This window comes from Lynx rufus, unplaced genomic scaffold (assembly GCF_022079265.1).
Source record: "Lynx rufus isolate CCGP_SWC_20201006 ecotype Redwood Valley unplaced genomic scaffold, mLynRuf1.p SCAF_6, whole genome shotgun sequence".
NCBI classification, from domain to species: domain Eukaryota; kingdom Metazoa; phylum Chordata; class Mammalia; order Carnivora; family Felidae; genus Lynx; species Lynx rufus.
In genome coordinates, this window is record NW_025814878.1 from 128,420,199 (window position 1) to 128,435,594 (window position 15,396).

The following is a 15,396-nucleotide window of genomic DNA, read 5'->3' on the forward strand; positions in this document are numbered from 1 at the left end:
TTAAATTTTTTCAAATATTTTTTTAATTATTTATTTCTGGGAGAGAGAGCATGAGTGGGGGCGGGGGATAGGGACAGAGGCAGGGGCAGGGGGAAGAGAAGGTCCAAAGCAACTCTACGCTGAGCAGCAAGCCCGACAAAGGGCTCGAACTCACAACCCACGAGGTCGTGATCTGAGCCGAAGTCTAAGCGCAACCGACCGAGCCACCCAGGAGCCCCGAGTTACCTCGATTTAATCCTGAGAGCCGTGTACGATCCCATACGATTGTACTCGTGTGGGCTGCCTTTACGTTGTAAATTTCCAGAACCTAGCATCCTGCCTGGCCTAAAGGAAATCCACAAAACATGTTGAACAAGTGAATGAGCCCTTTGATAGTGGTACATGGGATTTCCATGCCTCAGGGTTTCTCAAAGAACAGCTCGGGTTAGCGTGGTGTTTCATTATGTGATGTTCTTCCTGGGGACTGTGATTTTTCATTTGTCTTGGTAAATCGTTGGTGTCCATATATGTTTAATTACAACTTTAAAGTTTTTATTAAAGGACAACATTCATTTCTAATTTAATGGTTTACATTATGTTCCCCGGTTTCCTTGAGGCAAGGGGAAAGTGTTTCCAGAATTTAATAAAATGCTTGGCACCGTCTGGTGGTTAAAACGTACTTTACTTAATCAGTCCCCACAACATTCCTGTGAGGTATGAACTTCAGCTGAGAATAAGGATCACTGAAATGGAACGCTGGACCAGCTAGAAAAAGAACGTAGTTTTGCAAGTGATTTCTACGACAATCCATCTCGCAGAACTACAGACGGATCCACTCAGTAAGTTGGGGTTTTGCCAAACGGGGAGCTACTGTTCTATTTTTCTTATTTTTGCAAGCTGGGCCCGTGGCGAGCGCGTTAGGAAGGCGCGTCCTGAGGTTGTCGTCTTTCTACAACGTTGGCTTTATTCAATCCTGAGTCGAGGTGAACATACTTGTAAAGCAGGTTGGGGATTCTAAACTCCCGGACGTTTCACCGCGCATTTGACTTGGCTTCCACCCCAGCACACGAAACAAAGCACAGTACAAAGTCACGCAACAAACAGGATGCAATACGGAATACGACGCGAACGAACCACACGCGAAGTCAATCCGCGGGCGCGCCGTTGGGGTGACCCCTTGGTCTGGTCTGGGTCAGCTCTCGGTGTGTACCACAGCGGAGGATCTCTGTCGTGTTCAGAGATCGACCAGGCACATAGCCTGTGGTGGCAGTTGCCTTTCAAACGCGGTCAGACGTGTAAGAGCCGACGTGTGGAGCATTGGGCAATTTGCCGCGAGAGTCCTTCCTTTTTAAGAGTTTAATCAGGCCTTTGCAGGCCTCTTCTGATCCTATTGATGATCAGCTCTGGTTCTTCCAGGTTCGTGTAGCCTTACAAATTAACCGTCCTTCGTCCTGTCAGTCTGTGCTGCACGGGGGGGGGGGGGGGGTATCTGGTCTTAGCTGCAGCACCCTTGGCTGCTTTCCTGATCGCCTCACTACTTGACATGAGTGACTCCATCTTGCTCTCTACAAAGCCTTTGACCTCTTGTAAAGAAGGTTTTTGTTTTTCGAGCGAGAGCACGCACACGAGCGGGGGAGAGGGGCAAAGAGAGAGAGGGAGAGAATCATAAGCAGGTTCCACGCTCAGCGCGGAGCCCGACGCAGGGCTCAATCCCCCGACCTGGAATCATGACCCGAGCGGAAATCAGGAGTCAGATGCTCAACCGACTGAGCCACTCAGATGCCCCAAGAAGGTTTTTCCCATCCAGTGGGGTATTGGCCAAAGAGGGAATAGGCATTAAGAGTTTCTTGTAGACTGTGGGCTTTGGGAATTAAAAATGGGGACCCTGTAACTCCAGTGTCCGGGCGTCCTACAGATGAGGGGCTCACTTCTTTGCACTCTGTTCTGATCGAACAGCATATTGCAGTCGGAAGAAGGGAGGCTATGCTCTTTCAGCCTGTTATTCTCAGTGATCAGAAGCACAGGGTCTCCCCTGTCGTAGGATCACTTGCTGCAGCAGAGGCCTTACGTTCCTCTAACTTCAAAATCAAATTGACGACTTTCTGAGGAATAGAGCAGAAAAGAGAAAGCAGAGAAATCTAGAAAGGCACCAGGATTGGACGGAGCCCTGTTCTATTTTCTCTCCTGACACCCAACCTCTAAAATCCAACCAGAACCCAAACCTGAGGATTTTCTGAACTGGGGGGAGGTCCGCTGTTCAAACATCCGAAGTCCGTGGGCTCAGACTCCTCCGTTGGCCCTTGGCATTGAAACTGAGGGTTGCCCATTATCTCTTCGTGTGTAAATGAGCTGGAAAGTGTTTGGGCTCAGAGACTCAACTTGACACTATTGAAGTGCTGTTCACTTTTCAACATGTTTCCTCAGCTCTGCATCGTCCCAGTGATGTTTAATTTTTTTTTTCAACGTTTTTATTTATTTTTGGGACAGAGACAGAGCATGAACGGGGGAGGGGCAGAGAGAGAGGGAGACACAGAATCGGAAACAGGCTCCAGGCTCCGAGCCATCAGCCCAGAGCCTGATGCGGGGCTCGAACTCACAGACTGTGAGATCGTGACCTGGCCGAAGTCGGACGCTTAACCGACTGCGCCACCCAGGCGCCCCTCGTCCCAGTGATGTTTAATTGAGTGCTTGAAAAGAACCAGCTTTTCCGTGCCTTTCCACACTATCCTATGTCCAGTTATTCTGTGTTAAACTACCACAGCCTTCCTCATTTCCTCTCTGCACCCTGCTTTTCCAAGCCTTTCCCTCAAGGTCTGACTCCTCCGGCCAGCCCCGAGCTCGGTGCTGTATTCCTTCTAGAATCCTCTCAGCTCCACCAGGAGGTTGATGTTGCCTAGATTTGGGATATGAAAAACCAAGACTCGGAGGTGCGGGTGACATGGCTAGGAAGGAAACAGCCGTTGGGAGTTAGAACAGCTACAAGGGTGTTTTCTCAAATTTACCCACAAGGAAGCTGTGAAGTGTGAGACTAAATGTGTCGTTCAGGGGCTCCAAGCTGTCCACGTTGGCGTTGGTCCAACTGGAGACTTTCTGACACGCGAACCCGGGCTCTTTTTGTCTATTTAAAGCCCTGTTGCTTCAGGCTATTTCCTGTGGTTAGAAAAAAGCACCGATGAGGATTAAACAGGGTCCTGAATTTAACGATAGTAAATACAGAAATAAATAGAGGAAGACAGAAGAGGAAGAGAGGAGAGCCAAGGCAGGGCAAGAGCTGGAAGAGTGAAAAAGGGCAAAATGTCAACTGCATGTAAAACCAACTTAATCCAAGACGCTTGTTTCCTGCGACCTCACCCAGGCTTTCGTAGATTCCGAGCAAGTCTCCATGTGGCTTCCCTGGTTTTGCTCACTTGGGCGCAGAGGTGATGTCACGACGATACTACGCAGAAAGCGCTTTGGGCATCATGTGGCCCCCAAAACAAGTAAGGTGAAGATCACGACAGCTTATCCACCTCCGTAGAAACGAAGCCCTTCTGCTCCCTTCTACAGACAGTTGTTGAGATTACACTCTAAGTGCAGTTTTCTTAGAGGAACAGAAATTCATTGATGTCCAGGGGTGAGAATTTATAGTATGTGTAATACTAACAAAGCAAGCATAGGTTGAACTGTGGGACATAAATATGCACCCTGCAATTTATTGAGTGACCAAGCCACAGGTCTGTACTGGTTCCCATGTTTTTCAGAACTCCATCCCACCCAGTCGCTGCCTCCAACTTAGAATTTGGGACACGAACGTCGATCTAATGCTCAAGCTGGGATGGAGAATCATCTGTTCTTTTTGGTCACCCATTACCACTCCCTTCTATTATTTCGCACAAACGCAAATGCATCAGAGCTCAGGACTTAAGAGAATGAATGGTGCACAAGAGAGAGTATGTGAACGAGAGGGGAAGGGGCAGAGAGCGGGAGAGAGCGAATCCCGAGCAGGCTCTGTGCTGGAAGCACAGAGTCCCACACGGGGCCCAAACTCACAAACCATGAGATCATGACCTGAGCCGAAATCAAGAGGCGGATGCTTCGCCAACTGAGCCACCCAGGAGCCCTGATACTAGTCTTTAAAAATGTTGGGGCGCCTGGGTGGCGCAGTCGGTTAAGTATCCGACTTCAGCCAGGTCACGATCTCGCGGTTCGTGAGTTCGAGCCCCGCGTCAGGCTCTGGGCTGATGGCTCAGAGCCTGGAGCCTGTTTCTGATTCTGTGTCTCCCTCTCTCTCTGCCCCTCCCCCGTTCATGCTCTGTCTCTCTCTGTCCCAAAAAAAAAAAAAAAAAAAAATGTTTAGCGTTGTTGAAGATTCTATTTGACATAACTGTGAATGCTTCTCTGGCGTCAGCGGGCTTTGTAACAGTGCCAAAAAGTTCAGGTGAGGTGCAATTAAGGATTCAACTGCAGCAAAGCACTAAATTATAAATGGTCTTCGCTCTGCAACTATAAATTCAGGGAGCTGTAGATTCAGAGAAAAGTCAGCCAGCCGTTAGAGATGCATTTCCGTACAAATCCAAACCACAATGAGATACCACCTCACCCCTGTCAGAATGGCTAACATTAACAACTCCGGCAACAACAGATGTCAGTGAGAATGCAGAGGAAGGGTCTCTTTTGCACTGCTGGTGGGAATGCAAGCTGGTGCAGCCACTCCGGAAAACAGTATGGAGGTTGCTCAAAAAATTAAAAATAGAACTACCCTACGACCCAGCAATTGCACTGCTAGGCATTTATCCACGGGATACAGGTGTGCTGTTTCGAAGGGACACCTGCACCCCCATGTTTATAGCAGCACTATCAACAATAGCCAAAGTATGGAAAGAGCCCAAATGTCTATCAATGGATGAATGGATAAAGAAAATGTGGTATATATATATATACCATGGAGTATTACTCAGCAATCAAAAAGAATGAAATCTTGCCATTTGCAACTATGTGGATAGACCTGGAGGGTATTATGTTAAGTGAAATTAGTCAGAGAAAGACAAAAATCATATGACTTCACTCATAGGAGGACTTTAAGAGACAAAACAGGTGAACACAAGGGAAGGGAAACAAAAATAATATAAAAACAGGGAGGGGGACACAACAGAAGAGACTCATAAATATGGAGAACAAACAGAGGGTTGCTGGAGGGGTTGTGGGCTAAACAGATAAGGGGTATTCTCGAATCTACTCCTGAAATCATTGTTGCACTGTATGCTAACTAACTTGGATGTAAATTAAACAATAAAGTAATTAATAAAAAAAAACCATTTTTTCATACAAGTTTTCAGTGAATAAAACTTAAAAGGGCACATCGAAGGAAACACAAGCCAATAAAATTTTTGAAGAACAGAAAAGAAAAAACAAAAGGAAAGAAAAGACATGCATTTCCCGGGGCGGTGCCTGGGTGGCTTAGGCCATTAAGCACACAAGAAATATTATGTAAACAGGTATTTGGGTTGATCCAATTCTATTTTGGGTCCTATTGACAAGACTGTATGCATCTGAATCATGCTCTAGAACTGGATTTAGAAAACAAGTAAGACTTGACTCACCTAGTTCTGGAGAATTTCCACAAGAATGGCCCTATCATCGTTTCCTGCTCCTGAGGCTTACAAAATAAAATTGACAATCACCTCACCAACGCGTCAGCTTTCAACTGGGGTGGGAAAAACTACACGAGATACTAACTCCAGTCTTGTGTTCTAAGGTGATGATTGGGAAGACAATGCCCGATGAGGACCCGGTGGCCCCGTGGCAATGATAATAAACGCAAGACACGGGCTGCACACGGGCATCGCCCTGGTGTTCTCGGGAAAAGTCAGAACGTGTCTGTCTATGGGCAAGAGGTAAATAGATTTCCCAACATGAAAACACTGTGTTTACAAAGTAGTCTAAAATATTATGTTGTCTTTTAGAAAAAAAAATTTTTTTTAATGTTTATTTATTTTTAAGAGACAGAGAGGGAGATACAGAACCCAAAGCAGGCTCCAGGCTCTGAGCTGTCAGCACAGAGCCCGATGCGGGGCTTGAACCCACCGGCAGTGCGATCGTGACCCGAGCCGAAGTTGGGCGCTTAACCGACTGAGCCACCCAGGCGCCCCTATTATGTGGTATTTATAACGAAGATGCATTGAGAAAATAGAGACGTCGGCTGTACCCACGTGTACATACACAAAGATGAGAAATCCTTAATACTTGGAATCTCACACTAATGTGATCAGGGAAACAAGGGAAATGAAAACTAGAGCTCTCTCGATCAATAAATATTTGATCGTCTAGCCCGGGCAGACAATGGTGGGAGCCAGAAACAGACAAGAGAGATGTGAGTGCAGCGCTAACTTCTGTGAGTGGGCGCAGCATGCTCTCACCGCCACATGCATCAAGCTACCAAATAAAGTAAAAGTGATCCATGCTGTCTTTGACAGATCATCTAGCTGGCATAGACTCACGGAGCAAAGAATAAGGGAAGTGTAAAAAAGGTTGCAAAGGAGAAGTGATGATTGTGTCATTTTCTTGACTCATGACGGGGGAGGGGGCTTTTGTTCCCTCTCCTCTCTGCAGCCCTGGGTGTCGCTGGGCGTGGCCATGAACTCTTTATATGTTATCTCATGACTGATCTATGAAGGCGGTAAAATTCATTTTTTTTACGCAGGGATATTCCTTTGGAAGCGCTCGTACGTTTGTAAAGCCTCTCTCCTTGAGTTCTGGAACCTCCCAGACCGAGACAACCTTTCTCTCCTACCTCTCGGGGTCAGTCTACTCCAAGGGTACCCAACTTGGGCCGGGTGTGAAATCAACCTGACATTTCACTAACTTCAGTTTTAGCCTTTACACAATTTCTGGGTGACCACAGCTGTTCCTTTTGGGGGTGGCTTTTTTTTTCTTAATTAACCTTTATTCACCAAGTCCCCCCAGTCGCTTTGTGTAGTAAGTTAGGCGGTGACGTAAGTTTGCTAATGTACCTTTTAAAGGACCTCACCTCGCCGCAGAGAAAATTAAGCCCTGGAAAGAATTTGGCTCAGCAGCCGGCCAATATAGGGAGGAGGGTGTGTGTGTGGAAAAAGACAGGGTTAAGCAATTAATTTTTAAGCACTAAATATTTATTGACAGAGCGTCTCTCCAGGCAGTGTTCACATGCTTAGAGCTGAAGCTTTTAACTTGGCAGTGCTGTTTAAGCAAACAAAGTCAGTCAGTTGAACGCAATGATTAACAGGAAGTTGGGGAGCTGACATAGTGGGCAACCTTTGGCCGGGAGAAGAAGCTACGGTAGAAATCTTAGAGGGATCACTTGCAGAATGGTGACCTCACCCTTCGGTGATTTTAATGTGGGGACGGGGGGACACATCAGAATCAGAATCTTCCCGAGGCGGCTGGTTTTCGTGTGGTAACAGGTGGCAGGTTCACCGGAGAGAGAGCAGAGCAGATGTCCCCAGGAGCTACTTCAGAAATGTGTCATAGAGAGGTTGAAATGAAACACAGCCGCGAATGAGCCGGAAAGGAAGAAAGAAAAAGGACAAAACCGTCGCCTGGAAGGGCCCAGAGCAGTCGATCAGAATTGCGAGTCCCCAGAGGATGATTTATGGATTCCGGAGGCAATGTAAGTTAAATATATCTACACTCTGATCCGATCTCAAGAGGCGTTTACTCACTTTCTGGCTTTGAATGATGGTCTCTTCGAAGCATTGTCTTTTTAGTGTGTCTCTTATCATGGCCCTGATCTTTGTATTTGTTTATAAGAACGAGTTAAGGGAGGATAAGCGTTTTCTGAGGGCATCTCTGTCCAATGCCTCGCTGTTAGCAGAAGTCTGTCATCAGATTTTTAAGGGGAAGGTTTTTTACCCAACAGAGAATGCCCTGAAAACTACCCTCCGTGAATCTACCTGCTATGACTACGTGGCTCAAAGTCACTATATAACAGAAACGCTCTCTAAGGAAGAAGCGGGGTTCCCTTTGGCTTACACAGTGACCATCCACAAAGACTTTGGCACTTTTGAGAGACTCTTTAGGGCGATTTACATGCCCCAAAACGTCTACTGTGTTCACGTGGATGAAAAGGCGACGGACACATTTAAAAATGCGGTGAAGCAATTACTAAACTGCTTCCCAAATGCTTTTCTGGCTTCTAAAATGGAGCCAGTGGTCTATGGGGGGATTTCCAGGCTCCAGGCCGATCTGAACTGCATCAAAGATCTTGCGGCCTCCGAGGTGCCATGGAGGTACGCCATCAACATGTGTGGGCAAGATTTCCCCCTGAAAACCAACAAGGAGATAGTTCAGTATCTGAAAGGATTTAAAGGGAAAAACATTACCCCGGGGGTGCTGCCCCCCAGTCATGCTATCGGACGGACTAAATATGTCCACCAAGAGCTATTACACCAAAAAAACTCCTACGTGATTAAAACGACAAAATTAAAACCTCCACCTCCCCACAACATGACCATTTACTTCGGCACTGCCTATGTGGCCCTCACGAGGGAATTCGCCAACTTTGTCCTCCAAGATCAGCACGCACTCGACTTGCTTTCCTGGTCCAAGGACACCTATAGCCCCGATGAACATTTCTGGGTGACGCTCAATAGGATTCCAGGTACGTATGTGTCTCTTAACTTTTGTTCTTGTGAGTAAACGTTGCACGATCCGTACTGAATAAACCGCTTTCAAAAATAGTAAAAAAAAAAAAACCAAAAATGTTGAATGGGGAAGACCGTTACCGTTTTAAATGTTAATCAAAAAATCTTTCCAGCAGTTCTGCTCCCAGATGTAACTCATGATCCGACTCATCTCCATGCCACAGTTGAGGAAACTGAGACACAGTGATGAGCAGGGCAGAGCTAGAGCTCAACCGTCTGACTTGATTTTGCTGCTATGCCTCGCTGCCTTTTTGGATCCGTAGACTCACTTCAAATGTGTGTGGCAGTCTCGAGACAGGGCAAAGGGTTGAGGGGAAAGCTGGCTGTGCCTATAAAAGATCAAACCCAATTCTCCTTTAAGGGTGATGTTATTTACAATCGGGAGTAAAGCTCATAAAGTAAATTTGAATGGCAGTTCGGACACTTTTTTTTTTTTTTTAATTTTTAACGTGTATTTATTATTGACAGACAGACACGGAGTGTGAGCAGGGGAGGGGGCAGAGAGAGGGGGAGACACAGAATCCGAAGCAGGCTCCAGGCTCTGAGCTGTCGGCACAGAGCCCGACGCGGGGCTGGAACTCACAAACTGTGAGATCGTGACCTGAGCCGAAGTCAGTCGCCTAACCAACTGAGCCACCCAGGCGCCCTCGGACATTTTAATAATACTTTTGCTCCTGTTGCAAATTCCCATCCTTTCAACATGGGAGCAGGGGACGACTTCAAAAATTTTTATTTGCAAGTTCTTTCCTGGAATCAAACCAGACATTTAGAGGGCCTTAAAGGAATGTGATTGCATGAATGTGCTCAAGGTACCCAGCTAGCACGCGATCCTGCCAATTGTATAAACCAGGTCTCGTAAGCCTGGTATTCCTTTAACTTGATTTCAATTAGCTCTCCGTGGTTACTAAATTAACGGTACCTTCCCTTTGGTCCACGTTCTAAATGAGTTGAATGATCTTAAGTTGTTTACACTGAACTGATTCAGTCCTGCTAGTTCAAATCAAAATAGGAATTCAGATTCACAGCCAAGGGAAAAGCAACTGGAATCAATATGATGATCAGATTCACGGTTTCTTGAGCTTGTTGCTTCATTAAGGCCAAGTACCATTTCCCAAAGGGCCTGACCACCTGGGTGGACCTTGCCTTAAGTGTTCATTCATTCCGTGTCCAGGTAATTCTCAGAGATGCCCAGGGCTGCGAACCAGGTGCCTGTTTTAGATGTTGTTATACAAAACTTCATAGACCTAGAAACCTGTTTTTTCTCCCCAACCACTTGAAAACAACCTCTTTATTTATTTTTAAGATTTTTTAAAATTTTTATTTAAAAGAAAAATTTTTTTCAATGTTTATTTAGTTTTGAGAGACAGAGACAGAGTGTGAGCGGGGGAGGGGCAGAGAGAGAAGGAGACACAGAGTCCGAAGCAGGCTCCAGGCTCTGAGCTGTCGGCACAGAGCCTGATGTGGGGTTTGAACTCACGAACCGTGAGATCACGACCTGAGCCGAAGTCAGACACTTAACCAACTGAGCCACCCAGGTGCCCCTAAGATTTATTTTTAATTGAGGTATAATTGATATATAACCTATTAGTTTCGGCTGTAAAGCATGGCTTACTGTTTGTAGATATTGCAAAATGGTTACCACTATAAATTTTATTTTTCCCATGATGAGAACTTGTTTGTATGTGTGATGAGAACTTTTAAGAGCTTTCTGAATAGCAATTTTCAAATATATTGTCAGAGAGGAAAAAATTTACCTCTTCTCTTCGAAGTTCTTCTGGCTGGTCTAAAAATTCATTTGACATGAGAGGAATTAATGGGAAGGGGGGAAAAAAAACCCAAAATTTAATTACGGCATGAAGAGACCCAGTAATGAAAGTGAGACCCAGAGAAATGACGAGGGCATCCAGCTTTTATCCATTTTAGACAAAGAGACAATAAATCTGTGAGGAATTGACAGGACAAATAAAACTTATTTTGGGGAGCTTCAATCAGTAAGAAATTCTAAACAGGATTTGGGCTGAGGTAGTGAATTAATAGAAGTACCAAGGTTTGTTTATGTATTCTTCTCAGCTCTGAATTTCCTACCTCTGTTGATAAGGATGTGTCTTCATCTCCTGATACAGGGAAAGTAGCTTTCACATGGGAGATTTACTTCCTGCTTTCTGGACACAAAGGGGAGAGGGGAGGGTCAGGATGTTGTTTTTGCACTGACTCTTTCTTAAGTAACTTTTATTCAAAATAATCAAAATGCCAAAATGGCACATTTTGAAGTGGACTGTCCTTGGCCCCCACAATACAAAATGCTGTCATTAACCACAGTCACCATGCTGAACACGCTCCAAACTTATTTATTTTAAAACTGGAAGTTTGCAACTTTTGACCACCTTTACCCATTTTGCCTACCCGCCCCCCCGCCCCCATCTCTGGAAACCATAAATCTGGTCTCTGTATCTGTGACTGTTGTCTTGGTGGGGGTGGTGTTGTTTTTTCCAGATTCCACATATAAGTAAGATTATATGGTATTTGTCTTTCTTTGTCTGACTTACTTCATTTAGCATAATGTCTTCAAGGTCCATCCATGTTGTCAAGAATGGCAAGATTTCTTTCTTTTCTATTTTTTTTATGGCTGAGTAACATTTATATATAAAAAAATACTAATATATATAAAAATTTAAATATATATTTAAAAATATGTTATTTATATTTTTATATAATATATAAATATATATAAGTAATAACTATATTGTTTATATATTATTCATATATTTACATAAAAATATAACGTATATTTAAATATATTAATATATAAATATAATCTATGTATTATAAATATATTTTATATACATTAAATATATATTTAAATATATATTTTTATATGTAAATGTTACTCAGCCATAAAAAAATAGAAAAGAATGACATCTTGCCATTCGTGACAACATGGATGGACCTCGACGACATTTATTTATTTGTCCATGCACCCACTTACGGATACTTAGGTTGTTTCCATGTCTTGGCTATCGTAAATAATGCTGCAGTGAACATGGACTGCCATATCTTTTTCATTTAGTGTTTTTGTTTTTTTCAGATAAATATCTAGAAGTGGATTGCTGGATCATAGGATAGTTTTATTTTTAATTTTTGGAGGAACCTCCATATTGTTTTCCCTGGTGGCTGCACCAACTTACAGTCTTACCGACAGTACAAGAAGGTTCCCTTTTCTCCACATCCTCGTCAAGACTTGGTATTTCTTGTCCTTTGATAAACAGCCATTCTAGCAGGTGTGAGGTGATATCACATAGAATGCTTTTTAAAATGTGGTTTTCCAAAAGCTGGAAGACGTGACGTTGTAGAGATAAAAGAAATCAGGACTCAAGAAAGTGTGGTGGGGGAGTCATGACCATATAGTTGTCTATGTGGAATTCAGTGTCCAGAATGAAGGAGGTAAAAGCCCCACTTCTCTCTTACATGTTGCTAGGATCAAGTATGATGCAGACTGTTCAGGTGTAATCACCATGCTTTAAGGGAGGCATTGACAAAGCAGCTTCCAAAGATAGCTTTGGAAAGAGGCCAAACCCCATTTTTTCTCTACAGAGGACCGAGACAAACAAAAAGCATATTCGATCTGAAAAAGATTTGAAGAAGAATCGCTATCCTCACATAATGAAAAGATTTGTGCATTTGGGAGAAGAATCCAGGGTTAGTGGTGGGAGATATAAAAACCCATTGGTCTGGGATTAGAATAGGTAGTTTCCTCAGTGGTGCACAAGCCCAAGGGACATGGAGACACAGAGAAGGAGAAATGCTGTAAAGGCGCCTCATTTATCAAGTGTTAGACAAGATGGCTTGTCTTTTCCACTCCGAGGGTCTGCGATTCTAAAGGAGGATTCTAATCAGACGCCCCAGCTTCTCAACCTGATTTATCTGTTGGAAATGGACTTTTACGCCTCTGGTTAGCAGTTACAGATCAGTGAAACAATGGAAAACAAATGTGCTGCTCCATGCTTTTCAAAAATGTAGAGGAGTGAGCCCTTGAAGTCGTTTCTGTCTTATGTGTATGTCGGATCCTTTCTGGAAGCCAGTGTCCCTTCCCTGGGGCGGGCCTGAGTATAGTGCTTGGTCATGAGGAGGGAAGGGAACCAAAAACTTAAGTGGCTGTCTTGTTTAACTACTGCTCTTGCTGTGTGGAAATCTGAGTCCGTTCTATTTTGAGGGCACTTCTAGTTGACATACGAATTGGTGGTTGGTTGTTTGGGACATTTTAAGATTATTGTAGTTGACTGTAGCGATTGGGGGCTTATTAGGCTTCTCAAAGGAGTCATAGGTCAGGGGAAAGAAATCTCACAGACAAAATGGCCTCATGGGGAACTAGAGCAACGCCACCCAGTAGAAATATACTGTGAGCCATAAATGTAATTTTATTTTATTTTTATTTTTTAATGTTTATTTTTAAGAGAGAGAGAGAGAGAGCGAGGAGGGGAGAGGCAGAGAGAGACGGGAGATGTAGAATCCGAAGCAGGCTCCAGGCTCCGAGCTGTCAGCACAGAGCCCGATGGGAGGGGTGGCTCGAACCCACGAACCGTGAGATCATGACCTGAGCCGAAGTCGGACGCCTAACTGACTGAGCCAGCTAGGTGCCCCCATAAATGTAGTTTTAGATTTTCCAGCAGCCACATTAGAGAGCAAGAAAAATCAACAGGTGCCATTAATTTAAGTAATATATTCTATTTAACCCCGTATACCCCAAATATCATTTGGACACGTGGCTGGGAGCTACGGTAACGGGTGTACATGTACCAGGCGCCCTCCCCACTCTGGGTAAAATGGTCGGATGATAGCAACGCCATCGCAGCAACGTTGAGAAGTCAGCCATGCTTGTGTCCCAGCGTCTTCATCCCTGTTCCCTTCCTTTGCTTTGCCTGCTTCTTTTTCCTTATCTGAAATTCCTACCCCTGCCTCAGAGCTTCCACTCGTCTCTGGTGCCCCCTGCCCCATGGCTTATACTTTCTGCGTCTTTCCACTCTGCTGCCAGAGTCTGTGCCGTTCTGTTTACACCAATTTCTCGCTGTGTCCCCTTCAGATACACCCAGAGTCTCGCTTTGCGTCACGTGGGAACGGCACGGGTGAGCATCTTTGTTCTCATTTCGCGTCACTTCGTAGGGTGCCCCGGCCTTCTCTATAGATGACTGACCTTCATCTGGGTCCCAAGTTGCTGCAGTCATCGTGACCAGGGTGGCCGGGTCATGTGGCTTAAAGCACAAAACGAGACGTGGCCCCCCCCCTGTCCATATAGTAAGTTTCCTCTGGAAAGCCTCAGAAGGGAAGAACTTGTGCCTCGTCCAGAGGAGAAGGTGCTCAGGAGGACAAAAGGGGCACAGAAAGGGGGTTCGCGTGTGGTCTTGAAGTGATTGCTCCCCACCCGCCACCCCCAATAAATAGAAATTTAAAAAAATAAAGAAGTTGCCTAATAAATTTCACAAGCTGTTGTGAAGTCAGGGCTTCCTGCCCTTCCTGCTTCCTCTCTCTACCTCCATCTCCCGCCCCCCTCTAAACTCTCTCCTCCCCCACCTCTTCTCTTTATTCCAGTCCGCAACAAGATGGCACCCTCTTAATCCTCTGACATAGCTGGGCATGGTTTCCAGTTGCGGAAAAGATCCATCTGTAGACACCTCCACTTTCCTTCTGAATTACTTCTGAGTTGCTCACCTGGGTTGCGTGGTTTTGCCTGGGTTAGGGACTTTCAGGGGGTGTTGCGCTGGTCGAACGTTCCCTGGATTTAAAGATTTAAAAACTGACCAATGATTTCTGCCTCACTTGCTACAAAGGAGCATTCGTAATATGATTCCGTGGGAGTTTCTTTGGAATTCACATTAAAATCTGAATGAGTGAAAAAAAGAAACCTGACAGCAGGTTTTGTTGGAGATGGGGTGGGGGGTGGGGGTAGGAAAGGAATGTCATGGTGCCTGGGGGGATGAAACAGAGAAAGGAAGAAAACTGGAGATCATGGACCTGGAAGGCAGACTCCCTGCTTCTCATTTTTCTCTCCCCCTGGAGCCAGCCTATGGACCAGAGCTGATGGTTTTCTGTGCCATCCATGTACCCCAATGCCCTTGGTAGGGGAGGTCTGTTGCTGTAGATTCCATACTAGCTTGACTCTACCATTATCTGAGATTGACTGATCTCTTTAGTTCCAGTCTTGATAGAAATGCGATGTTGAGATGCCAAGCTCTTGAGTCAGGGAAGAGCGGATCTGAGTCACAATGGTCCTGGGAACTCATGCTTGTGGCCCCAGTGACTGGGCTGATATCTTCTAGACCCAGACCGAATTCATGTTCCTCAAACGCATTATGTTCACGGAGCTTCCAAGATCCACTGGGCGTAAGGGGTGGGCTTTCAGGGGGAGGAAAGTTTGGGGAGGTAAGCCTTACAGGTAGCTTGAACAATCTCTTCATGTATCTGTTAGAAAATACCAATTTTTGTCAGCTTCCAGGAAAGGGAATCGGTGAATGGGGAATCGGTTCTTTTCAAGGAAATGTGGTCTCTTGAGAAGAGGATAAATGGTGTGACAGACTTCACCTTTATGTAGATAATCAAGGAAATGCTAGTATTAGGGTTTTTTTTTCTCCAGAAGAGATGGGGGCACGTCAGGGGGAAGTAGTTTGTAACCTGTGAGTGGTCCCATCTGTGCTGCATTTTTGTCTGCCCTCCTTCCCTGATCAATGGATTTGTTCTTGGGGTGTTCTGTGGTTCATATTCTCTCCTG

General features: G+C 45.1%; 1 protein-coding gene across 3 annotated transcripts in view; it reads left to right on the forward strand.

Moving 5' to 3' along the window:
- Positions 1-6,676: 6,676 nt before the first annotated feature.
- GCNT2 (glucosaminyl (N-acetyl) transferase 2 (I blood group)) overlaps positions 6,677-15,396 on the forward strand; it is an 83,628-nt gene continuing 74,908 nt past the window's right edge. Inside the window, exon 1 of one of the 3 annotated variants that reach the window (XM_047101733.1) lies at positions 6,677-8,593. In XM_047101733.1, coding sequence (XP_046957689.1) covers positions 7,669-8,593 — 925 coding nt within the window. In that variant the 5' untranslated portion in view covers positions 6,677-7,668. The remainder of the gene's footprint in view (positions 8,594-15,396) is intronic. The other 2 variants (XM_047101736.1, XM_047101734.1) reach the window with 2 other exon arrangements.